The sequence below is a fragment of the Bos indicus genome, chromosome 8 (genome assembly GCF_029378745.1).
Source record: "Bos indicus isolate NIAB-ARS_2022 breed Sahiwal x Tharparkar chromosome 8, NIAB-ARS_B.indTharparkar_mat_pri_1.0, whole genome shotgun sequence".
NCBI lineage: Eukaryota > Metazoa > Chordata > Mammalia > Artiodactyla > Bovidae > Bos > Bos indicus.
Window position 1 is genome coordinate 39389526 of NC_091767.1, and position 26841 is coordinate 39416366.

At 37.0% G+C, this 26841-nt stretch overlaps 1 protein-coding gene across 4 annotated transcripts in view; it reads right to left on the reverse strand.

Moving 5' to 3' along the window:
* The window catches only part of JAK2 (Janus kinase 2), a 118366-nt gene that overhangs the window by 68061 nt on the left and 23464 nt on the right, over window positions 1-26841 (reverse strand). For all 4 annotated transcript variants that reach the window (XR_011568038.1, XM_019965993.2, XM_019965994.2 and 1 more), the window contains exon 3: window positions 18956-19206. Coding sequence is in view for 3 of the 4 variants with exons in the window: in XM_019965993.2 (XP_019821552.1) it covers window positions 18956-19181 (226 nt within the window). In the remaining variant the exon portion in view is untranslated. The remainder of the gene's footprint in view (window positions 1-18955; window positions 19207-26841) is intronic.

The following is a 26841-nucleotide window of genomic DNA, read 5'->3' on the forward strand; positions in this document are numbered from 1 at the left end:
AAGTAGTACCTGTATAGCAGTCATGAGAAATCAATGTCAGTAAAAATTTAAAATGTGTTTTTAAGCCAGCAATCTCTCCTGGGTACTCCTAAAAATGTAGTATAGTAGTAAGAAATTAAAAAGAAATAAAATGTAAATTCAAAAGCAGGAAATAAGAAAAAACTGAGGTGGTATAATCCATTCCATGGACCTTTATGAAATTTAATAAAAAGAATGAGTTAGTACAAAGGCAGTTGGTTTGAACAGATTTTTTACAATGTATGTTTTCATGAAAAAAGCAAGAAGCACATAAAGAGTGTATAATATGATTCCATACTATAAAATAATGATCTCAAAATCCTAATGACTCTGTATGACAGGGAGGGGGTGTTGTGCATCCCCGTGTGATTATATGGGAGCTTCCCTGGTGGCTCAGACAGTAAAGAATCTGCAATGCAGGAGACCCAGGTTCAATCCCCGGGTCAGGAAGATCCTCTGGAGAAGAGAATAGCTACCCACTCCAGTCTTCTTGCTGGAGAATGTAATGGTCAGAGGAGCCAGGCAGGCTATAGTTCATGAGGTAGCAAAGAATCAGACATGAATGAGCAACTAAGTACACAGGGTTACATGATTATGCAGGAAACTTGGAGGATTCACCAAAGATTATGGTCCTAGTTATCAGGATGGGACTAAAGTAAAAGGAAGCTAACAGTACAATGGAGAATAAACTTCTTTTTTCTTTTAAAGAATTCATTAAATAAAAACAGCAAGCCTCCTGTTAAAAAGAAAGGGAAAGGGGAAAACAGATAAAAGCCACTAATGAATACAAAGAGTCCACCACATATGCCACTTTGAAACTAGAGAATAATGGCTTGTTAGTCTCTAAACTTTAAAATAATCATAAGATGACAGGAAAGAATACTATTCTAATAATTTGAGACGTAATTATTTTCTCTGAGTACCATCTGGATCTAGTCTAATTCTGCACTGAAAAAATGCTTTAAACTTGATATTTCTTCTATCTAGAAGGTACAAGGCACTACCTTACCTCTTTCCACAAAATAAGTCACATTGCCAGTGTTTCAGGTACATATATGAGACACAGTGGAAATGTATATATCTCAGCCCTACACAGCTGATTCACTTTGTTGTACAGCAGAAACTAATACAACTTTGTAAAGCAATTATACTCCAATTACAAAAAAAAAAAAAAAAAAGAAACACAGTGGGAGATGAAATTACTCAGGAAGGGAATGTAAAAGACCTGATTTGAGATTACCTTGGAAAAAAGAGTACTAAGAAGAGAACTTTAGCAAAAAAATGTCATTTAGTTTAAATGTAATCATGCAAATAAAACTGCATATGGAACCATTATTCTTAGCATATGATGATAGGGATATTTTTCTGAACAAGATAATGTCATGATTTTCAAACAACAGTGTGATTATGATTATACAAAGCAGGAAAAGTGAACTCATACTGATGAAACATCAGGATTTTTTTAAATGCTGAATAATTATTTCTTAACAGAAGACTCCAAACCTTAATTATATGTATTAAAATAGGAAAACAAATGTATCCATATAAATTGGCACAAAAGGGTCAGAACAAGGGGATACACCCCTAAAGGAAAATGGTTAGGTCACACAGCAAACAAAAGCAAAAGACAGTGCTTACGTCATGTTTAGTCACACCATCTTATTCCAAAATGGCAATTATATATTATTACTTAATTCACATTTTTTCTAACTAGTTCATGTTAATTGGGCTGTTCTAGGAAGAAAGAACAGAGAAGGCGATGGCACCCCACTCCAGTACTGTTGCCTGGAAAATCCCATGGATAGAGGAGCCTGGTAGGCTGCAGTCCACGGGGTCGCTAGGAGTCAGACATTACTGAGTGACTTCACTTTCACTTTTCACTTTCATGCATTGGAGAAGGAAATGGCAACCCACTCTAGTATTCTTGCCTGGAGGATCCCAGGGACGGGGGAGCCTGGTGGGCTGCCATCAATGGGGTCACAGAGTTGGACACAACTGAAGCGACTTAGCAGCAGCAGGAAGAAAGAAAAGGCAGTGACACTGTGTCTGAGATATACATTATACTGAATAGATTCAAAGAAACCTCAAAGTCACTTTTAACTCCTTTTCTTTCCCTATACACTAAGTCCAAATTATTCTTATTTTTATTTAATAAAAAATTAATTAAAAATGTTTCTTATTTTCTAAGCCACTACCAAAACTGTGATTCAATCCCATATCATTTTAGACCAAGAACAGTCATTCCACTAATAGTAACAGTCTCTATTCTATAATATGCACAAGATGGGTATGGAAAATACAAAAATGAAAACATTGCCTAACTTTAAGCATCTCATCGTAGATGACCCAGAGAAGCCATTAGAGAATTACAAAACAAAAAATTAAGTGCATGATAGTAAAGACCACAAGAAAACACAAAAGTATAGTGCTGACAAAGATTCTTTCCTAGACCAACTTTTAATTAGGCTTCTCTGAACCCTCCCCTAAGTGACCCTAAAAGTTTATTTCCTTGAAGAATCCAATTTAAGCAGGAATCCTGCTTAAATCCATTTAGCAAGATTTTGCCACCTCTGACATATCTGATCAAATTCTGCACTCCTTTAATCCCCCAGCTGGTATCTGATCACCATGGTCTGCTCAGCAAGAATCCCCCCCAGACCTGATGTCTCCTCCAGTAATTTGTGATTCCCCAGTGTCCCCATCCTACTTGTTCCTGGGCTATAAATTTCCACTTTTTCAGACTGTATTCAGAATTAAGCCCGCTTCTACACTGGAGTAGCTTTCCTTACTACTGTTTAAAAAAGTATATCTTTATCACATTAACTTTTGTCTGGCTCTGGTTTTCTTGAGCAAAGGTAAAAAATGTATCAAGAGGTTCAAGTGAAATAAAAATAAACAGTTGAAGGAATCTGTCACCAGCAGATCTGCAATACAAGAAATACTAAAAGGAGTTCTTTATGCTGAAGGAAAATGATGACGGATGAAAGCATGGAACTGTATGACAAATGAATAGGAAAGAGTAAAAGAACAATAAACATTTAAACCAATAATAATTTGTATACCTGTGTGTTTGTGATGTGTACAAAAGTAAAATAGATCACTAACACCAAATGCAAAAAGAAGTAAATACAGTTAAATTGTTATAAAATTCTCAAATTGTTTGAAAAATAACATGCTAGCTTAAGACTGTAATAAACCAAAAAATGTACACTATAATATCTAGGGTAGCTGCCAAAAGAAAAATACAAAAACTAGTTCAAAAAAAAAAATCCAACAGAAGAGATAAAGTAAAAAAAAAAAGAAAGAAAGAAAAATACTTGATCAACCTAAAAAAGGCAGAAAAGAAGGAAACCTAAAGATACATAAAATACAAAACAAATAAGGTTATAAACACAAACACATCAGTAATTTTATTATACATAAATGTAAATAAGCCAATTAAAATACATATTATATCAGTCTGGATTATTAAGAAGAAAACTGTGTTATTTACAAGGGACATACTTTAAACAACCCAGGTTCTATCCCTGGGTTGGGACAATCCCCTGGAGGAGGAAATGGCAACCCACTCCAGAATTCTTGCCTGGAGAATCCCATGGACAGAGGAGTCTGGTGTGCTATAGTCTATAGGGTTGCAAAGACTCGGGCATGATTGAGTGACTAACACTAATTTAAACAAAAGGATATAGACAGGTTGACGCTAAAAAGTAGGAAAATGATACACCATGAAAACACAAGGCAAAAAAAAAACCCTGATGAGTCAACATTAGCATTAAACTAAGTAAACTTAAAAAAAAAAAGAAAGATTAGTTGAGATAAAAAGGAACACTTCACAGTAATAAGAGGGCCATCTCAACAGGAAGACATAATAATATTCAATGTGTGTTTCACTAATAAAGTGAAAGGGACAGTCGCAAAGTCTTGTCTGACTCTTTGTGACCCATGGACTGTATCCTACAAGGCTCCTTGGTCCAAGGAACTGTCCACACGAGAATGTTGGAGTGTGTAGCCATTCTCCAGGGCATCTTTCCAACTCAGGGATCAAACCCTGGTCTCCTGCATTGCAGAACAGAAGCTTTACCGTCTGAGCCACCAGGGAAGCCCCACTAATTTCAAGGCTCAATAGAATACATGAAGCAAAAACACAAAGGGCCAGAAGGAGAAACATATATTCAAAATTTCTCAGAAATTGGGAGAAGACAAAAATAAACAAAGGATATAAAATTTAAAATTAACCAAATTTAGTTTACATTTAGAGAACACTACACCTAGCAAGTCAGACTATACACTATTTTCAAATGCATGTGACACATTAAACAAGAGAGTAGATAACCTAAGTAACAAAGAAAGTCTCAAAAAATTTCAGAGGATTGAAATTATATAGAGTACACCCTGTGACCATAGAAAAAAATTTTTTAAAAAACCAGTAACAGGAGGATAATTTTAAAATCCCCCAAAGGAATCAGAATCTGGATGTGCTATATTACCTAAAATGTCCAGTTTTTAACAAAAGAATTATGAGATATGCAAAGAAACAGGAAAGTGTAATCCTTGGGCACAAAAAAAGGAAGGTAATAGACAATGCCTATAAGAAGACCCAGATGTAAGATTTAACAAAAATTTCAAAGCAGTCATTATAAATATGTTTGAAGAACTAGAATAAACCATGATTACAGAAGTAAAGGCAGAGTGACATCAGTGAAAACGGTATATTCCTATATAAAATCAACAACAAAAAGCAGTAAAAACTGTCGAAATCAATTTCATGAGAACTCTGGAAAACAGTCAAAGATATGCAACAACCAAGCAATTGCTGAGTCAGGAAAAAGACAATTTTTAAATGGTGGGAAAAATTAGCAGCACTTCTACTTTGCTCTCTGCTCAGGAAGGGTTTAGCGATGGCAGCTGGTATTCCCAATGTGAAACTCTGGTCCATGGCTCTAGAATTAATAGAGTCAATCTTAATGATTGATTAAGTCATAAAGTGATTTAATCAATCAAAACTATTAAATAATTTTAATTTGTTGCCTTCAATGTGCTCAGAGACCTAAAGGAAGCCATGGACAAAAAACTAAAGGAACCAGGAGAAATACGTGTAAACAAAGATGAACAGTATAAAAAGTGAAAATCTGGAACAAAGAAGCACAACACCCGAAATGAAAAATTCACTGGACTGTTTCAAAAACAGGTTTAAATAAAATAATCAGCTAACTTAAAGATAAGTCAATTAGATTATCTAGTCTGAAGAGCAGGGGGAAAAAAGAAAAAAGATGGACAAAAGTAATACACCTGTGGGATACATTCAAGTCTGCCAACATTACGTTATGACAATTTCAGAGATTTGAAGAGAAAGTAGAGAAAAGGAAAGAATATTTAAAAAATAATGGCCCCAAACTCCCCAAATTTGATGAAAACCATGAACCACACAAATCCAAGAAGGTGAATGAATTGCACGATGATAAATGCAAACTGATGCACACCGAGACACATTAAAAATCAAACCACCAAAAGACAAATATAAAGAGAACATCAAAAACAGCAAGAAAGAAATGACTCATTACATCCTCAATTTGGCATTCTCAGTAAGACTCATAGCAATTTCTCATCAGAAACCAATATGGTCATGAAGAAATTGGATGACATAATTAAAGAGCTCAAAGAGAAAAAAGTCAAATGAGAATTTTATATCTGACAAAATAATTCTTTAAAGATGAAGTAGAAATTAAGACATTCTAAGATAAACAAAAGCTTAGATAAAGGGCCAGCTCCACAAGAAATGCTAAAAAGTATTCTACAGGTAGAAATTATAAGACATTAGACAGTAACTCAAAATCATGAGAAGAAATTTTTAAACTATGATGAAGATACCTATACACACTACAGGCATAAATGTTAAACAATGCAGCCACTTTGAAAAAAACAGTCTTGGGGTGCCTCAAATAGCTAAACATAGAATTACCATTTGACTCAGCAATGCTGGGTTTATACACAACAGAAATGATGTCATACATCCACACAAAAACCTGTATACAAATGTTAACAGAAACATTATTCATGATATCTAAAAGTTGGAAACTGTCCAAATGTCCATCAACTGATCAGTTGTTATAGAAGATGTAGTATATCAATACCGCCACCACCAAGTCGCTTCAGTTGTGTCCAACTCTGTGCGAACCCATGGACTGCAGCCTACCAGGCTGTCCATGGGATTCTCCAAGAACACTGGAGTGGGTTGCCATTTCCTTCTCCAATGCATGAAAGTGGAAAGTGAAAGTGAAATCACTCAGTCGTGTCTGACTCTTAGGGACCCCATGCACTGCAGCCTACCAGGCTCCTCCGTCCATGGGACTGGCCATGCAAGAGTACTGGAGTGGGGTGCCATTGCCTTCTCCTAGTATATCAATGCAATGGAACACTATTCAGTCATGAAAGAATTAAGTACTGATAAGTGATACAACTTCTGCTCTATTGACTATGCCAAATAGTAGTGATCTACTTCTGGTTTATTGACTATGCCAAAGCCTTTGACTGTGTGGATCACAATAAACTGTGGAAAATTACTCAAGAGCTGGGAATACCAGACCACCTAACCTGCCTCCTGAGAAATCTGTATGCAGGTCAGGAAACAACAGTTAGAACTGGACATGGAACAACAGATCAGATCAGATCAGTCGCTCAGTCGTGTCCGACTCTTTGCGACCCCATGAATCGCAGCACGCCAGGCCTCCCTGTCCTTCACCAACTCCCGGAGTTCACTCAGACTCACGTCCATCGAGTCAGTGATGCCATCCAGCCATCTCATCATCTGTTGTCCCCTTCTCCTCCTGCCCCCAATCCCTCCTAGCATCAGAGTCTTTTCCAATGAGTCAACTCTTTGCATGAGGTGGCCAAAGTACTGGAGTTTCAGCTTCAGCATCATTCCTTCCAAAGAAATCCCAGGGCTGATCTCCTTCAGAATGGACCGGTTGGATCTCCTTGCAGTCCAAGGGACTCTCAAGAGTCTTCTCCAACACCACAGTTCAAAAGCATCAATTCTTCGGCACTCAGCCTTCTTCACAGTCCAGCTCTCACATCCATACATGACCACAGGAAAAACCATAGCCTTGACTAGACAAACGTTTGTTGGCAAAGTAATATCTCTGCTTTTGAATATGCCATCTAGGTTGGTCATAACTTTCCTTCCAAGGAGTAAGCGTCTTTTAAGTTCACGGCTGCAGTCACCATCTGCAGTGATTTTGGAGCCCAGAAAAATAAAGTCTGACCCTGTTTCCACTGTTTCCCCATCTATTTCCCATGAAGTGATGGGACCAGAGGCCATGATCTTTTCTGAATGTTGAGCTTTAAGCCAACTTTTTCACTCTCCACTTTCACTTTCATCAAGAGGCTTTTTAATTCCTCTTCACTTTCTGCCATAACGGTCGTGTCATCTGCATACCTGAGGTTATTGATATTTCTCCCGGCAATCTTGATTCTAGCTTGTGTTTCTTCTAATCCAGTGTTTCTCATGATGTACTCTGCATATAACTTAAATAAACAGGGTGACAATATACAGCCTTGACGAACTCCTTTTCCTATTTGGAACCAGTCTGTTGTTCCATGTGTTCAAGCTGGTTTTAGAAAAGGCAGAGGAACCAGAGATCAAATTGCCAACATCCGCTGGATCATGGAAAAAGCAAGAGAGTTCCAGAAAAACATCTATTTCTGCTTTATTGACTATGCCAAAGCCTTTGACTGTGTGGATCACAATATACTGTGGAAAATTCTGAAAGAGATGGGAATACCAGACCACCTGATCTGCCTCTTGAGAAATTTGTATGCAGGTCAGGAAGCAACAGTTAGAACTGGACATGGAACAACAGACTGGTTCCAAATAAGAAAAGGAGTACGTTGAGGCTGTATACTGTCACCCTGCTTATTTAAGTTATATGCAGAGTACATCATGTGAAATGCTGGGCTGGAGGAAGCACAAGCTGAATCAAGATTGCCAGGAGAAATATCAATAACCTCAGATATGCAGATGACACCACCCTTATGGCAGAAAGCAAAGAAAAACTAAAGAGCCTCTTGATGAAAGTGAAAGAGGAGAGTGAAAAGCTGCCTTAAAACTCAACATTCAGAAAACGAAGATCATGGCATCTGGTCCCATCACTTTATGGCAAATAGATGGGGAAACAAGGGAAATAGTGACAGACTTTATTTGGGGGGGGGCTCCAAAAACACTGCAGATGGTGACTGCAGCCATGAAATTAAAAGACGCTTGCTCCTTGGAAGAAAAGATATGACTAACCTAGACAGCATATTAAAAAGCAGAGACATTACTTTGCCAACAAAGGTCTGTCTAGTCAAAGGTATGGTTTTTCCAGTGGTCATGTATGGATGTGAGAGTTGGACTATAAAGAAAGCTGAGCACCAAAGAATTGATGCTTTTGAACTGTGGTTGTTGGAGAAGACTCTTGAGAATCCCTTGGACAGCAAGGAGATCAAACCAGTCCATCCTAAAGGAAATCAGTCCTGAATATTCATTGGAAGGACTGATGTTGAAGTTGAAACTCCAATCCTTTGGCCACCTGATGCAAAGAACTGACTCATTGGAAAAGACCCGATGCTGGGAAAGACTGAAGGCGGGAGGAGAAGGGGATGACAGAGGATGAGATGTTTGGATGGCATCACCGACTCAATGGATATGAGTTTGAGTAAACTCTGGGAGTTGGTAGGGATGGACAGGGAAGCCTCATGTGCTGCAGTCCATGGGGTCAGACACAACTGAGCGACTGAACTGAACTGAATTGAAGTGATACAACATTAATGAACCTTATAAACATTATATGAGCTTAAGAAGTCAGTAACAAAAGACCAAATATTGTATGATTCAAATTTGCTGAGACAAAAAGGTAAATTTATTGAGACAGAAACTAGACTGGTGGTTGTCTAAGTAACTAGGGAAGAATAGAGAGTTAGGAAGTGATATCCAATAAGCACAGGGGTTTCTTGAGGGTAGTGATGGCTGGACACCTCTGTGAGGATAATACAAAATACTGAACTGTACATTTTTAAGGGTGAAACATATGACTTTAAATGCATGGAATTGAATTATATATCAATAAAGTATTTACAAAAAACAAATATGAGACATTACTTCATACCCACTGGGTATGATCCACTATTAGATGGCGCCAAGGGTATTGCCTTGGATGAGTAAATGTCTGAACTATCTCTGAATTGGCCAGAATTGTCAGTATTAAAGAGTAGGACCCAGACAACTCTACCTCAAAAACTCCAAAAAGGAACTGTCAGATCAAGTCAAAGAAAAAGAGTCATTTGGTTAATTTCCTCACTTTAAAAGAGAGATAAACATACTAACTCGTGTCAGTTTCAGCTTATCAATAATGTTGCTAGGAACCAGAAGTACCTAAAGACCCACCTAGGACTGAGGTCAGTCTCCACAGACATTTCCCCTTCCAGAGTTAATGCTGTGGCAGGACCAGCTCTTGTTAATCTTATTATGATTACAAGGTGCATTTCAGCAAAAATCATCAGGGAACTTTTCAAGTAGAAAAGAAAGGCCACAACTAGCAAAAAAATTGTAAATGGAAAAGCTCACTGGTAAAGACAAATATACAGTAAAGGCAGGAAATCATCCACACAGAAATATAATATCAAAACCAGAAATTGTGAGGACAGCACAAATGCAGGATATTAGAAATGCGTTTGGTATTAAAAGATCAGCAACTTAAAACAATCTTGTTTATATACAGACTGCTATTACAAAACCTCATGGTAACCACAAACCAAAAATCTACAATAGATACACACACATAAAAGAAAAAAGAATCCAAACAAAACACTAAAGTTAGCCATCAAATCTCAAGAGAACAAAAGAAGGGGGGAAGAAAAAACACCTACAAAAATAAATCCAAAACAATTAATGAAATGGCAATAAGAAACACATATTGATAATTACCTTTAACATTAACAGATTAAATCCTCCAAACAAAAGACACAGACACAAAAAAATAGGCTCATACACAGGCTATCTACAAGAGACCCACTTCAGATCTAGAGACAATACAGACTGAAAGTGAGGGAATAAAAAAAAAGGTATTCCATGCAAATGGAAATCAAAAGAAAACTGAAGTAGCAATACTCTTATCAGACAAAACAGATTTTAAAATAAGGACTGTCATGGGAGACAAAGAAGAACACTACATGATGATTAAGAGATAAATCCAAAAAGAAGACAAAACAATTGTAAATATATATGTACCCAACATAGGAGCACCTCAATAAATAAGACAAATACCAAGAGCCATACAAGGAGAAATCAACAACAAAAGATAAAAAAGGAGAAGTTTAACACTTCACTTTCATCAATGGACAGATCACTCAGACAGAAAATCAATATGTAAACACATGTCTTAAAACCTTAAAGCACATGGACTTAACTGATATTTATAGAGTATTCCACCCAAAGCAACAGAATACATATTCTTCTCAAGTGCACATGGAACATTCTCCAGGACTGACCACACACTGGCCCACAAAGAGAGCCTCAGTAAACTTAAGAACATTAAAACCATATCAAGCATCTTTTCCAACCACAACATTATCAGATTACAAACCAACTATAAGAAAAACTATTTAAAAAAAAAACAACAAAAATACAAAAAAACATGCAAACATGTGGACGCTAAACAATTTGCTACTAAGCAGCCAATGAATCACTGAATAAATAAAAGAGGAAATTTTTAAATGCCTAAAGACAAATGGAAAAAAAAAGCATGATAATTCAAAACCCTTGGGATGCGGCAAAGGCGTTCTAAGATGGAAATTTACAGCAATATAACCATACCTCAAGAAATAAGAAAAAATTCAAATAAATGAGCTAATCTTACACCAAAAGCAACTAAAGAAAAAAATCCAAAGTTATTAGAAGAAAAGCATCATCATGAAGATCAGAGAAATAAATGAAATAGAAATGAAAAAAAGAAAAGATTAATGAAACTAAAAGTAGGCTACTTGAAAAGATAAACAAAACTGATACACCTCTAGCTAATTCATCAACAGAAAGGAGAGGGCTCAAATCAATAAAATTGCAAATGAAAAAGGAGAATTTACTACACATATCACAGAAATACAAAGAATCATAAAAGACTGCTACAAGCAACTATATACCAATAAAATGGATTATTTGGAAGAAATGGACTAATTCTTAGAAAGGTACAACTCCTGAAACTGAGGCAGAAAAAAATAGAAAATACGAATAGACTAATCACAAGTAATGAAATTGAAACCATGATTTAAAAACTCCCAACTAATAAATGTTCAGGACCAGATGGCTTTACAAGTGTATTCTATCAAACACCTAGAAAAGAGTTAACACTTTTACTTCTGAAACTATTTCAAAAACTGCAGAGTAAAACACACTCCCACACTCATTCTATGAGGCCACCATCATCCCAATACCAACAAAAAACAAATATCACAAGAAAATTACTGGCTAATATCACTGATGTACATAGATGCAAAAATCCTCAACAAACTACTAGCAGTTCAAATCTAACAATACATTAAAAGGATCATACACCATGATCAAATGGGATTATCCCAGGGATGCAAGGATTTTTCAATATCCACAGATCAGTGTGAATCATCACATCAACAATCTGAATAGTAAAAACTATATGATCATCTCAATAAATGCAGAAAAATCTTCTGACAAAATTCAACATGAATTCATAACAAAAACTCTCCAGCAAGTGGGACAGAGGGAACATACTTCAATATAATAAAGTCCATATATGGCAAACCTATAGCTAACATCATACTGAACAGTGAAAAGCTGAAAGCATTTCCTCTAAGATCAGGAACAAGACAAGGATGTCCACTCTCACTACTTTTATTCAACACAGTTTTGTAAGTCCTCAGTACAGCAATTAGAGAAGAAAAAGAAATAAAGGGAATCCAAATTGGAAAAGAAAAAGTAAGACTGTCACTATTTGTAGATGCCATGATACTATACATAGAAAGCCCCTAAGACACTACTACAAAATTACTAGAGCTTATTAAAGAATTAGGTAAAGTTGCAGGATATAAAATTAATACACAGAAATATACTCCATTTGTATACACTAACAATGAAAGATCAGAAAGAGAAATTCAAGAAACAATGCCATTTATCATCACATCAAAAATAATATATACCTAAGAATAAACCTATCTAAAGAGACAAAAGACCTGTACTCCAAAAACTAAGAAGCTGATGAAAACAACTGAAAATGACACAACTGGAAAGCTATACCATGTTCTTGGATTGCAACAATTAATAATGTCAAAATGACTATACTGTCCAAGGCAAAATACAGACTCAATGCAATTCCCTATCAAATTATCAATGGCATTTTTTTAGAACTAGAATAAAAAATCTTAAAATCTGTATGGAGACACAGAAGACCCCGAAGAGTCAAAGCAATCTGTGAAAGAAAAATAGAGTTGAAGGAATCAGACTCCCTGACCTCAGATTACTGAATAAAGCTACAATCATCAAAACAGTATGGCACTGGCACAAAAACAGAAAGATAAATCAGTGGAACAGGATAGAAAGCCCAGAAATACACCCATGCATCTATAATCAATTAATCTATGACAAAGGAGGCAAGATTATACAATGAAGAAAAGACAGTGTCTTCAATACATGGTGCTGGGAAAACTGGACAGCTATATATAAAAAAATGAAATAGAATATTCCTTAACACCATACACAAACATAAAATGAACTAAAGACCTAAATGTAAGACCAGATATTATAAAAGTCTAAGAGAAAAACATAGGCAAAACACTCTCTGACATGAAACACAGCAATATCCTTCTCAACACAGCTCCTAAGGTTATAAAAATGGAAATAAGCAAATGGGACCTAATTAAACTCAAAAGCTTTTGCACAGCAAAGGAAACCATAAACAAAATGAAAAGACAACCCATAGAATGGAAGAAAATACTTACGAACTATCTGAAGGACAGGGACTGGTCTCCAAAAATCTACAAATACCTCATGCATAACAACAATGATAAAAAAATACAATAAAAAATGGGCAGAAACCTAAATAGACATTTCTCCAAAGAAGACCAAGAGGCACATGAAAAAATACTCAACATCACTAATTATTCAGTTCAGTTCAGTTCAGTCGCTCAGTCGTGTCTGACTCTTTGCGACCCCATGAACTGCAGCACGCCAGGCCTCCCTGAACATCACCAACTCCTGGAGTTCACCCAAACTTATGTCCATTGAGTCGGTGATGCCATCCAACCATCTCATCCTCTGTTGTCCCCTTCTCCTCCTGCCCTCAATCTCCTCCAGTTACTAGAGAAATACAAATCAAAAATATGAGAGATCACCTCACACCAGTCAGAATGGCCATCATCAAAAAATCTACACACAATAAATGATGAAAAGAGTGTGGAGAAAAGAGAACCCTCTTACACTGTTGGTGGGACTGTACATTGGTACAGCCACTATGGAGAACCATATGGAGGGTCCTTAAGAAAATTAAAGTAGGGCTACCGCCGGGAGTTGGTGATGGACAGGGAGGCCCGGCATGCTGCAATTCATGGGGTCGCAAAGAGTCGGACACGACTGAGCGACTGAACTGAACTGAACTGAACCATGTAATCCAGCAATACCATTCCTGAGCATATAGCTATCCAGAGAAAAACTGGATAGTTTCAAAAGATACATGCACTTCAATGTTCACTGCAGCACTGTTTACAATAGCCAAGACATGGAAGCAAGCTAAAGGGCCATCAACACAGGAATGGATAAAAAAGATGCCATACATATATACACCAGAATATTACTCAGCCATTTAAAAGAATGAAACGATGCCATTTGCAACAACATGGATAGAACTAGAAATTATCATACTAAGTAAGACACAGAAAGACAATTATCATATGATATTGTTTATATGTGGAATTTAAAGAAATAATGCAAATGAACTTATTTACAAAACAGAAAGAGACTCAGACTCAGAGAACTTAGAGTTACCAAGGGAAAGGGTAGGGGAGAGGGATAGAATCGGAGTTTGGGATTTACATGTACGTAGATAACCAACAAGGACCTACTGTATACTTCAGGAAACTCTGCTCAAGACTCAGACTCAAGACTCTGCTTAATAACCTAAATGGAAAAATAATTTGAAAAAGAACAGATACATATAAATGTCAAACCGAATCACTTTGCTATACACCTGAAACTAACACAACATTGTTAATCAACTATATTCCAATATAAAATTAAAACAATTTTTTAAAAAGCTATCAGATGCTTATCAATACACACATACACCCTAGTGCTATTGTAAGAACTGAGTAACACATATAAAACAATTATGTGTTTTATGTAAACAATGAGAATAAATTTCAGCCAGCTGAAAGAGGTAAATGGGATACAACTGTAACATTAACTTCATATTCTCATTTCAACTGAGAAAAGAATAAAAGTCACTTTAAAAAATACACTTCCTTTAAGCATTTTTTTTTACAATTAGAAGTTATAACAGATCAAGATTCTTCATTAAATACAAATATCTTAATATTAAAACTTATTTATAACTTAATATAAATTATTTTATCATCAAAGCTATACCTAACAAAAGGTCATTCAATAAAGGGCATTTGGGGATGGAAATGGAAAGGAATTTGAAGATAATAGATATGTGAGTAGGTAGTCAAGAAAGTCTAACTGGTAAAGGACTCAGAGAGGTGGGAGGATTCCAAAAGATAACTCTACAGCCTCTTTTGTCTAAACCTTGCTGTTTCTACACTAGAGCTAATTATCTCATATCTTTAACGTAAAACTTGTCAAGGCTATAGATATGATATCAGAATAACTGTCTTCTCATTTCACAGATTTCTGAATCAAGAAGACCATCTAGACATGACTGAGAGAATATAGGGAGAACCTAGATTTTAAACCTGATTCAATGATGGCTTTGGGTATCCTCACTGAGGAAGGAAAAATTTATTTTAAATACTGAAAAAAGAAAATTATTTGTGGCCAAGAGGGAAAAGTGTAGCAGACTACATTATTGCTCATAAATACTCCATCTTTTCCTCCCACTCCCTGAGAGGACCACCTCATCTGACCCAACACTGGCTTGGCCATATGACTCAGTTTGACCAATGGAATCTGAGCAAGAGTGGTAGTGTGTTAGTTCCAAAAAGAGGCAGTAGGAGGTATTTCATTTCCAGCCCTCATGTTTTTTTTGCCTTTTACCAGGAGAACACCATGTCTCATTTAGGGGTTATTCCTTCAGCCTGGAATCCAAACTGAGGCTATACATGGAACAAACACCTACCAGCTATCTCAGTTTACCACATGTGTTATAAGTCACAGCCATCAACATGTGGTGTTACAACTTCTCATGTGATTTCAGATAACCTTCCTTCTACAACTTCACACTAACTCACAGGATGCAACCTTTTCAACATCCACTTCCACCAACAAGCTTCATAACTTTTTTAAGGTAAAGTGCCAAATATATTGCACTATTTATATATTTTCTTACCACTTAGCATGTGCTGTTTTTACTAAGTTTTTTTTTTTAATATCACCAAGTTTAGACTGTCATACCCCTAACCTTATTTTTCCTATAAGCCCTGTGCTTTTTACTGCACAATTCTGCAGAACACAGTGTCTTTTAGGAACACATATTTCACACCATAACATAACTGACTACATCTTGAAAAAACAGACACAAATATCCGTAATTCGAAGAGACACAGATAACTTAGCTATCTATAACTAAGCCACATAAGGGTAGAAAAGCAAGTTGGGTAAGGTGATATTTAACCTTATGACCTGGTAACACTGTCAAATACAATCACATTGGGAGAATATGTTTCAACTTATGAATTTGAATGTTTGTGTCCTTCTCCCTCAACCTATAGCATTCTATTCCTGGCCCTCCAAAAATAATATCCTTTCACATTCAAAATATATTCATTCCATCACAATAGCCCCAGAAGCCTTAACTCATTCCAGCATCAACTCAAAGTCTGAGTTCAAAGTCTCATCTAAATATCATCTAAATCAGATGTGGATGAGACTCAAGCAAGGCTTCAGCAGTATGTGAACTGAGAACATCCAGATGCACAAGCTGGGTTTAGAAAAGGCAGATTAGCCAAGATCAAATTGCCAGTATATGTTGGATCATGGAGAAAGCAAGAAGTTCCAGAAAAGTATCTACTTCTGCTTCACTGACTACGCTAACACCTTTGATTGTGGATCACAACAAACTGTGGACAATTCTTAAAGAGATCGGCATACCAGACCACCTTACTTGCCTCCCAAGAAATCTGTATGCAGGTCAAGAAGCAAGAGTTATAACGAGACATGAAACAACAGACTACTTCAAAATCAGAAAAAGAGTACAACAGGACTGTACACTGTCACCTGCTTCTTTACCTTTTATGCTGAATACATCATGTGATATGCCAGACTGGATGAATCACAAGCTGGAATCAAGACTGCCAGGAAGTAATATTAACAACCTCAGTATGCAGATAACACTACTCTAATGGCAGAGGGATGAGGAACTGAAGAGCCTCTTGATAAGAGAGAAAGAGGAGAGTGAAAAAAGCTGGCTTAGAACTCAACATTCAAAAAACAAAGATCATGGCATCCAGTTCCCATCGCCTCATGGCAAATAGAAGGGAAAAAGTGAAAGCAGTGATAGATTTTATTTTCTTGGGCTCAAAAATCACTACAAATGGTGACCCCAGCCATGAAATTAAAAGATGCTCGCTCTTTGGAAAAAAGAGACTCAAACTCTGGTGGAATAAGCATCTCCACGAAAGCATCTTTGGTGTCATAAGCTATGACAAACCTAGACATCATATGAAAAAGCAGAGACGTCCCTTTGCCAACAAAGCTCTGTATAGTAAAAGCTACGGTTCTTCCGGCAGTCGTGTACAGATGTGAGAGTTGGACTATAAAGAAGGCTGAGTGCCAAAGAACTGATGTTTTCCAATTGTGGTTCTGGGGAAGACTCATGAGAGTCCCTTGGACATCAAAGAGATCAAACCAGTCAATCCCAAAGGAAATCAATCCTGAATATTCATTGGAAGGACTGATGCTGAAGCTCCAATATTTTGGCCATCTGATGAGAAGAGCCAACTCATTAGAAAAGACCCTGATGCTGGGAAAGATTGAAGGCAGGAGGAGAAGGGAACGACAGAGGTTGGATGGCATCACCGACTCAAAGGACATGAGTTTGAGCATGCTCCGGAAGATGATGAAGAGTAGGGAAGCCTGGCGTTTTGCAGTCCATTGGGTTGCAGAGTCAGACATGACTTAGCGACTGAACAACAAGGTACAATTCATCCTGAGGTTCTCCAGCTGTAAACCTATGAAATCAAACAAATTATGTGTTTCTAAAAATATAATGGTAGAAAAGGCATAGGACAGATGTTCCCATTCCAACAGGCATAGGACAAATATTTCCATTACAAGAGAAAAGAAAAAATGAGTGACAAGTCTCAAATAAATCTAAAACCTAGTAAGGCAAATTCCATCAGACCTTAAGGCTGATGAATAACCCTCTAACTTGATACTCTGCCTTCCAGACCCACTGAAGCAGAGATCCCACCTGCAGAGCACACCAGGGCAACATTCCTGCCCCTCCAGCTTTGCTGGGCACCAAAGACTCCTGGCAGCCCTGCCCCATGCTTCCCTTCTTTGAAATATAGGTGGAGTCAGACATGCCTCCAGGGCCTTTGCATTCTCCGCTAGCAGAGATACTTATTCCACCAAAGTCTGCTGCCTGCACCCCGCTGAGGGATAACTGCCACTAGGGGCTGCCAGAACCATATCCAGGGCAGCCAAGGAGCTCAGCAACAGCATTAATTTTTTACAACTATAAGCAGTTATGAGGACTCAAGCCACACCTTCAACCCTTCGCTTAGAAAAGACTTGAAGTAAACACCCAATTTTATTGCTCTTAAGTTCTACATTCTACAAAGCACTGAAACATGAACACAACTCAAGCAAGTTCTTTGACACTTTATAACAAGGATCACTTTTCTTTCAGTTTCTAATAACATGGTCCTTATTTCCATCTTAGATCTTATCAGAATGGTCTTTAATGGAACACAATTCTACCAATATTCTCCACAGGATTGCACAGGTGTCCTCTAAGAAAATTGTTTTCTTACAACTCTGTTTCTTTCTTTCCAAGTCCTCACCAAAATCTCCTTTAAAGATCTGTTCCCAACAATGTAGACTTTTTCTAGCATGCACCTCAAAACTCTTCCATTACCCATTACCCAGTCCCAAAGCCACTTTTACATTTTTAGAAACTTGTTACCGCCCTTCCACTTCTCAGTACCAGTTGCTGTTTTAGCTCATTCAGGATGCTATAAGAAAATTATCATACATGAAGTGGCTTATAAAAAAAAGAAACATATTTCTCACATTTCTGGAGGTTGGGAAGTATGAAATCAAGCAGATGCGGTATCTAATGAGGACCCTATTCCTGGTTCATAGATGATTCATTTTCTTATTCATCTTCTTGCTATGTCCACACATGGCAGGAGGGGCAAAGGAACTCTCAGCGATCTCGTTAATAAAGGTACTAGTCCCACTAATGAGGGGTCCACTCTCATGACTGATTCATCTCTGGAAAATCCCACTTCCAAAGTCATCACACTGGAGGAGTAGGTCACAACACAAATTTGGGCGAAACACATTCATTCTATACCACTACCTCAACACAGAATTTACCTTGTATTCTACTTTAGTAATTTTCTCATTTTATATGCATATGAAAACAGTTGTCAGTCATAGAGGCATAAAAAATATATTACACAGGTACATTGTGTTAGAGTATAATAAACCAAGCATATGTTAATAAGAAGAAAAACACTGTTTTTTAATACTTACCACAAGCTTTAGAAGCAGCAATACAGATCTCTTCAGCAACATACTCTCCAGTTAGAAACTGCAGATAATCCCCCTCAGCGTTCCCAAGGGAATGATAAAGATAGACCTGTAGGACTGGATCTATTTGCTTCACAGAGTTAGCATTTCCAGAAATATCACCATTCTGATGTACAGGGGATGTGGATGTTCCTTCCATTTCTGTCATTGTAAGGCAAGCCATTCCCATGCAGAGTCGTTTTCAGAACATTTGCCTGTAAGAGAAACCAGTTACAAATGAAAGTGACACTGGTAAGTTATCCTTCATATATAAAGAAGTCTTCACTGATAGCATTGACTCTGTCAAATCCAGTATTGAATAAGTATCATGGACAAGCATTTCTCAGAGATACTGAAGGTTTTGTTCCAGATCAGTGCAATAAAATAAGTCACACCAGTTTTTTAGTTTCCCAGTACATATAAAAGTTATATTTACACTATACTGTACTCTATTAGGTGTACAATAGCATTATATCATAAAAAAAAATCCACTGTACATACCTTAACTGAAAATGCATTATTACTGTTAACCATCACATGAAACTTCAGCAATTTATAATCTTTCCACAATAGTAACTCTCATAAGGATATAAGATGCATACTGAAGGAAAAAAAAAAAAAAACCTGGCAAACTGAATCCAGTAATTTTTAAAAGAATAATAAATCTTGACTGAGTTTGGGAATTCCCTGGTGGTCCAGTGGTTAGGACTTAGGATTTGCTGTCAGTGCTGCGGCCCAGGTTTGATCCCTGGTCAGGGAACTAAGATCACAACCCATGTGGTTCAGCCAAAATAAAAATCTTGACTGAGTTATACCAGAAATGCAAGGCTAACTGAATAATCAAAATTCAATCAATAAAATTTACTATTAGAATAAATGAGAAAAGTAACATATGATCATTTCACTAAATGCCAAAACTGAATTAAAATTCTACAATAGTTTGTGATTAAAAACTCAGCAAACTAGGTTTAAAAGCAAACGTGTGATTAAGAGTAACTACAAAAGACCTAAAATTAATAACTTAATGGCAAAATATCAAACTTTTTTTTCCTGAATTCAAAAACTTAATATGCATGTCTAAAATCATGTCTTCAAATCAATATTGTAGTGTGGTCCTGGACAGTGCAATATGGCAAAAAAAAAGAAATAAAAGGTATAATGGAAAAGGTAAAACTACATAGAAAACTTACAAGAATCTAAAACTTACTAAAGTGAGCTTATAAGATCACAAGATACAAAGCCAATATACAAAAATCTATTGCAATTCCCATATGCCAGAACCAATTAAAAAATGAACATTTTAAACTGATAGTGAAGTCGCTCAGTTGTGTCCGATTCTTTGCGACCCCGTGGACTGTAGCCCACCAGGCTCCTCTGTCCATGGGATTCTCCAGGGAAGAAAACTGAAGTGGGCTGCCGTTTCCTTCTCCAGGGGATCTTCCCGATGCAGAAATCGAACCCAGGTCTCCCGCATTGCAGGCAGATGCTTTAACCTCTGAGCCACCAGGGAAGCCCCGATATAACAGGAATCAAAAAGTCAAATATATAGGGACAAATTTATTGAAATATCTGTAGGAACTCTGAAATGAAAACATTGTTAGAAGAAAAAAAAAAAAGGCCAGAAAATTTGGATATTTTTCTAAAGAAGACATACAGATTGCCAATAGAAACATGAAAAGATACTCAACATCACTAATTATTAGAGAAATACATATCAAAACAATGAAGTATCACCTCACACCTGTCAGAATCACCATCATCAAAAAGTCTACTAATAATAAATGCTGGAGAAGATGGAGGAAAAAAGAACTCTACTACAATGGTGGTGGGCATATGCATTGGTGAAGTCTCTATGGAAAAAAGTGTGGAGTTTCCTCAAAAAACTAAAAATAGAATAACCATATGATCCAGCAATTCCACTCCTGGATACATATTCAGAAAAACCAACAACACTAATTTGAAAAGCTTCAAGCACCCCTACATTTATAGCAGCACTGTTTCTAGTTTTTCTTCTTCTATTTGCCATGAAGTGATGGGCCTAGACGCCATGACCTTAATTTTTTGAATGCTGAGTTTTAATCCAGCTTTTTCGCTCTCCTCTTCCCCCTCATCAAGAGGCTCTTTAGTTCTTAAGACATACACTCTAGCCTCTATAAGATAACGTGGATATACTGTACAGCACAGGGAACTATAACCGTTATCTTGTAACAACTTTCCAAAGTACAATCTGTAAAAGTACTGACTCACTATGCTGTACATCTGGAACTAATATTGTTAATCAATTATATTTTATGAAAAATACAAAAAATAAAAGTCAAGAACAGAACATGGTGATAGACAATGATAGGAAAGTCAATGTTGTCCAGATATTGATTCTTCTCCAAATTGATCTATAGATTCAACACAATCCCAATTAAAATTTTAGCAGCTTACTCTATGGAAATTTACAAGCTAAAATCTATATGAAAAACAAAAAGGACTTACAATAGCCAAGATAATCTTGAAGAGCAAAATGGAGAATTTATACTACCAGACACCAAGATTTATTATAAAGTCAGAGTAATTAAGTCAGGTTGGTATTGCAATAACTACAAATAAATAGGCAAATGAAACAGAATACCAAAAAAAAAAAAAAAAAATCCTCACATATGGTCACCTAATCAGAAAAAATGCCTCATTACACTTCAGTGGAGAAGAAATGATTATTTTTTCAAAAAATGTTTCTCAGTCAATTGGTTATTCATATGGGAGGTGAAAAAAAAAAAAAGAAAAGAACTTTGACCTCGACTTTATACCATACATAACTACTAATTTGAGATGGATAATTGACCAATATGCATAAGGAATAAACTTTTTCTGGAACAAACACTTCAGAGAAATGGGGACCATCTTCATGACAACAGAAACTTATCTTTCAATAATAAAATAAGAAGGGAACAACATTTAAACACACTTAAAAAAAAATCACTGCAGACAGTGACTGCAGTCATGAAATTAAGACACTTGCTCCTTGGAAGAAAAGCTATGACAAACCTGCTGCTGCTAAGTCACTTCAGTCGTGTCCGACTCTGTGCGACCCCATAGACGGCAGCCCACCAGGCTCCCCCGTCCCTGGGATTCTCCAGGCAAGAATACTGGAGTGGGTTGCCATTTCCTTCTCCAACACATAGAAGTGTAAAGTGAAAGTGAAGTCACTGAGTCATGCCCGACTCTTAGTGACCCCATGGGCTGGAGCCTTACCAGGCTCCTCCATCCATGGGATTTTCCAGGCAAGAGTACTAGAGTGGGGTGCCATTGCCTTCTCCATGACAAACCTAGACAGTGTATTAAAAAGCAGAAACATCACTTTGCCAACAAAGGTCTGTAGCGTCAAAGCTACGGTTTTTCCAGTCATCATGTATGCAAGGGAGAGTTGGACTATAAAGAAGGCTGACTGTCAAAGAATTCTTGCTATCGATTGATGCTATGCTGCTGGAGAAGATTCTTGAGAGTCCCTTGGACTGCCAGGAGATCAAACCAGTCAATCCTAAAGGAAATTAACCCTGAATATGCTTTGGAAGAACTGATGCTGAAGCTCCAGTACTTTGGCCATGTGATGTGAAGAGTCAAATCATTGGAAAAGACCTTGATGCTGGAAAAGTCTAAGGGCAGGAGAAAAAGGTATGACAGAGAATGAGATGGTTGGATGGCATTGCCGACTCAATGGACATGAGTTTGAGCAAACTCCAGGAGATAGTGAAGGACAGGGAAGCCTGGCATGCTGCAGTGAATGGGGTCTCAAGGAGTCGGACATGACTTTGTGACTGAACAACAACAAAAGAGATACAAAATCGTCCAAAAGCACTTATGAATAACTACTGAATATCACTAATAATTAGGGAAATACAAATTAAAACCATAAGATACTTTCACACACCCATTAAAAAGGAAAATTTAATACCAAATGTTTAAAAATTTGTAGAGAAATTGGAACTCTCATTGCTGGTGGGAATGTTAAATTGAACAAACACTTTGCAAAAATGTTCAGCACTTCCTCACAAAGTTATACACACATTCACACCATGATCCAACAAGTCCACTCCTTGGTAATTTAGCTATAAAGTGCACGCTTTTTTCCTTGCTACTTTCCCCTTCAGGCTACCTGGAATGAAGACACAGTAGCTGAAGCTATACAATGACTCTCTTGCAACCACAAGGTAACCGTGAGGATGGAAATCAATGCAAAGGTTGGAAGAAAAGAAAGATAGCAGATAACTAGTTTCTTGACAACCAGGGAGTCACTAAGTCCAACAGAGAGAAACAATAAACCCAATATTATTTGCAAGGCTTCCCTGGTGGTTCAGTGGTAAAGAATCCTCCTGCCAATGCAGGAAATGCAGGTTCAAGCCCTGTTTCAGGAAGATCCCCTAGAGTAGGAAATGGCAACCCACTCTAGTATTATTGCCTGGGAAATTCCATGGACAGAGAAGCCTGGCAGGTTACAGTCCATGGGGTCACAAAAGAGATTATTTGTATATTCCAGTTATCTGCAGCCAAGTCAAATCGAAACTGATGTCCTTCTCCAGATTTCAACTCTTGTACAACCTAAAACATTTTAGTAAATAAGTTAATTTTTTCTTTGAATTTCTGCCCTTCCAGGGCTCTCCTATCTCACATTTACGATAAATGCTATTTGCATTCAAACCAAGAAGATATGTTATCTTCAAGATTATAAAGGATTAAGTCAAAAGGATTTCACAGAAAAATACGCTTATTTTTTAAAAGAAATATGTTCAAAAAGGCATTCTCTCACCAGCTTCAAATCTGAGGTCTGATTTTAGCAGTTTCAAAAGAAGCAAAAGAATTTCTTTTAACAGAAGCAAAAGAAATTGCAGAGGCACAGCACAGAAAGCCTGTTGGATCTCATGTAGTTTCTTAGCTCAAAATCACAGAAACTCGTAAGCAAAAGGTTATGATCAGAAAATCTGTAACACAGAAAATCCTTTCCTTCTGTTCCCTTGTGTACTTCGTCCATAACACCATTCCAGAAGACAAACAGCTATTTTCTCCATAATCCCTCGCCCTCAACTACTAAACCTAAAAAGCTCATTGAGAATAGTTTGAGAAAAGTACAAAAATTATTATTAAAGGCACTGGGAATAATATCCAAATACAACTTCTCACTATTCATGCTCATACAGATTGTCATTTTGCCTCTTTAATTTAAAATGAAACTGTATGGCTAGGAGTGAATCATATGGTATTTGAATTATGTACCATAAAACATTTTTTAAATATATGTATTTTTAGGAAAAATAGAAATGTTAAAACAATTACCCCAGATACCTGTTTAGCATCAAAACAAGTAAACTTCTGTTGTCTTTATCTCTTCATATTTCTACTAGTTTGTCCATTTCTATCATATATTTGGCTATCCAAACATACTTTTCGCTTCACATTTGATCAATTATGTCTAATCCAATACCTCCCTAAACAATAACCAAACATCCAAGTGTGGGGACAGCCAAGACAATTACATAACATAAACTGCACAAGGGCAGAGACAGTGCAGCCTGAACTTGTCAGAAATGTCAGAAATGGTAATAGGAACATCATGTTTTCAACAGAAATGATCAGTGAATAAGAATTTGGATCTAATTCTCAGTAGTTATTGTTCTAAAAAGTTCTCAGATATGAAACAATACATATACTGTTTCAAAACATTTAACAGAATATATACAGTGAAACGACAGGGCTATGCATAAACCTAGCTCAACCACCAAATGTACATGAGGGAAACGGAGGAATCCATCCTCAATCTGAGCTGACTGAGTGACTAGGTATATACAAAGCGCCAAAATAGATAAAAAGAGTACGAAAGAAGAAATGAATTTTAGATATTTACAGTCAGAAGCACCTATAAGACAATTAAAAGGAATATCTGTAGTAACTGGCTTGGCATATGAGTAGTTAAGAATGATTTCTTAATTTGGGGTTTGAGAGACTGGGTATCCAGTATTATAATTCACAGAATAGAATATATGGAACACAAGGATAGTTTGAGAGGAATGATTAATTCAATTTAGCATAAAATGAACTGAGTTACCTATGATATATACAGACTGAGATATCCTAAAGGCAGCTGGATTTATGCAGGCTAAGGGAAACATAATGTGCTTTTGGGACAGATTTCACAGTCAGTATACATAAAGGTAGCTATAGCCATAGACATATATGACGTCCAGATATAAGGTATGAGGTAGGAAGAGAAGATGATAGATCAAATCCTTGAGGTCACAACATTTAACATTGTCCAGAAACGTCATGGATGGAGGGCATAAAGAAGAATGTAGCAAAGATCTTGAAAATAAATGGCCAGAAATAGAAGAAAACTAGAATTAACTGTATAAAAATTGATTAGTGCATTTTTCTATGTGTTTATTTTAATAAAAATATGGTTCCCTTTAGAAAAAAAAAACAGAAGAGAAGAATTATCTATGAGAAGAATTATCAAACATCATGAAGAGGTTAAATAAGAAACAGAAGGAAAAAAATCTGCTGAATTTAGTAATTAAGAAGTAAAGAATCTGAAGGGTTGCTGCTGCTGCTAAGTCATTTCAGTCATGTCCGACTCTGTGCGACCCCATAGATGGCAGCCCACCAGGCTCCCCCATCCCCGGGATTCTCCAGGCAAGAACACTGGAATGGGTTGCCATTTCCTCCTCCAATGCATGAAAGTGAAAAGTGAAAGTGAAGTCACTCAGTCGTGTCTGACCCTCAGCGACCCCATGGACTGCAGCCTTCCAGGCTCCTCCATCCATGGGATTTTCCAGGCAAGAGTACTAGAGTGGGGTGCCACTGCCTTCTCCATCTGAAGGGTTAAGGATGGCTTTTTCTTTTCATTTGACTTCATTATTTTGAGTTCTCTAATCTCAAGCATGGTTTTCAACTTAGAACTATTACCCAGAAGAATACAGGCGTTCCCAAACATTCAAAAATTCGAAGTTTACCTCAAAAGCAGCATTGAAAAAGGTATTTTCTTAAGATGTAATAAACCACACCAGAAGAGTAAATCCAAAAAGAGGATGATATCAGGTTCAGAAAATAGATCTAATCCTGGAAAGTAATAAAGTTAAGTTATGATGAAAGTTGAATGTCAGGCCTGAGGCACACTAAGAGCAGATAGGAGCAGAGGAGCTCTAGAAGGAAGATTTCAGAAAAAAAGTGTTAGACCACTTGTTATGATTAGTTCAAAACAAACAAAACACCCAGAGTGGACATGATAAAGGAAAACAGTGAAAAGAAAAAAAGGCAATTCTAGTGGGAGAAAACGTTATAAGAAAGGAGATGAAATTATAGCATACTCCTAGGCTCTATAATTGGAGAAGGCAATGGCACCCCACTCCAGTACTCTTGCCTGGAAAATCCCATGGATGGAGGAGCCTGGTGGGCTGCAGTCCATGGGGTTGCTAACAGTCGGACACGACTGAGCAACTTCACTTTCACTTTTTACTTTTCACTTTCATGCATTGGAGAAGGAAATGGCAACCCACTCCAGTATTCTTGCCTGGAGAATCCCAGGGACAGGGAAGCCTGGCGGGCTACCATCTATGGGGTCGCACAGAGTCGGACACGACTGAAGCGACTTAGCAGCAGCAGCAGGCTCTATAATAAACAATCCTCAGTATAATATAAATATTGTTGTGTTAACTATGGTTACTGAACAGAACATAAATGTTAGTCTTAACATAAAATACCAGAGGCTGAGAGGTGAAAGCATGGAGGGAAGCTAAACTAAAGCTTGGGAAAGAAGCACTAACCTTAGAAATTGAGAAATCAATAAATAATGCCAATGGTTGCTGGAACAAGAA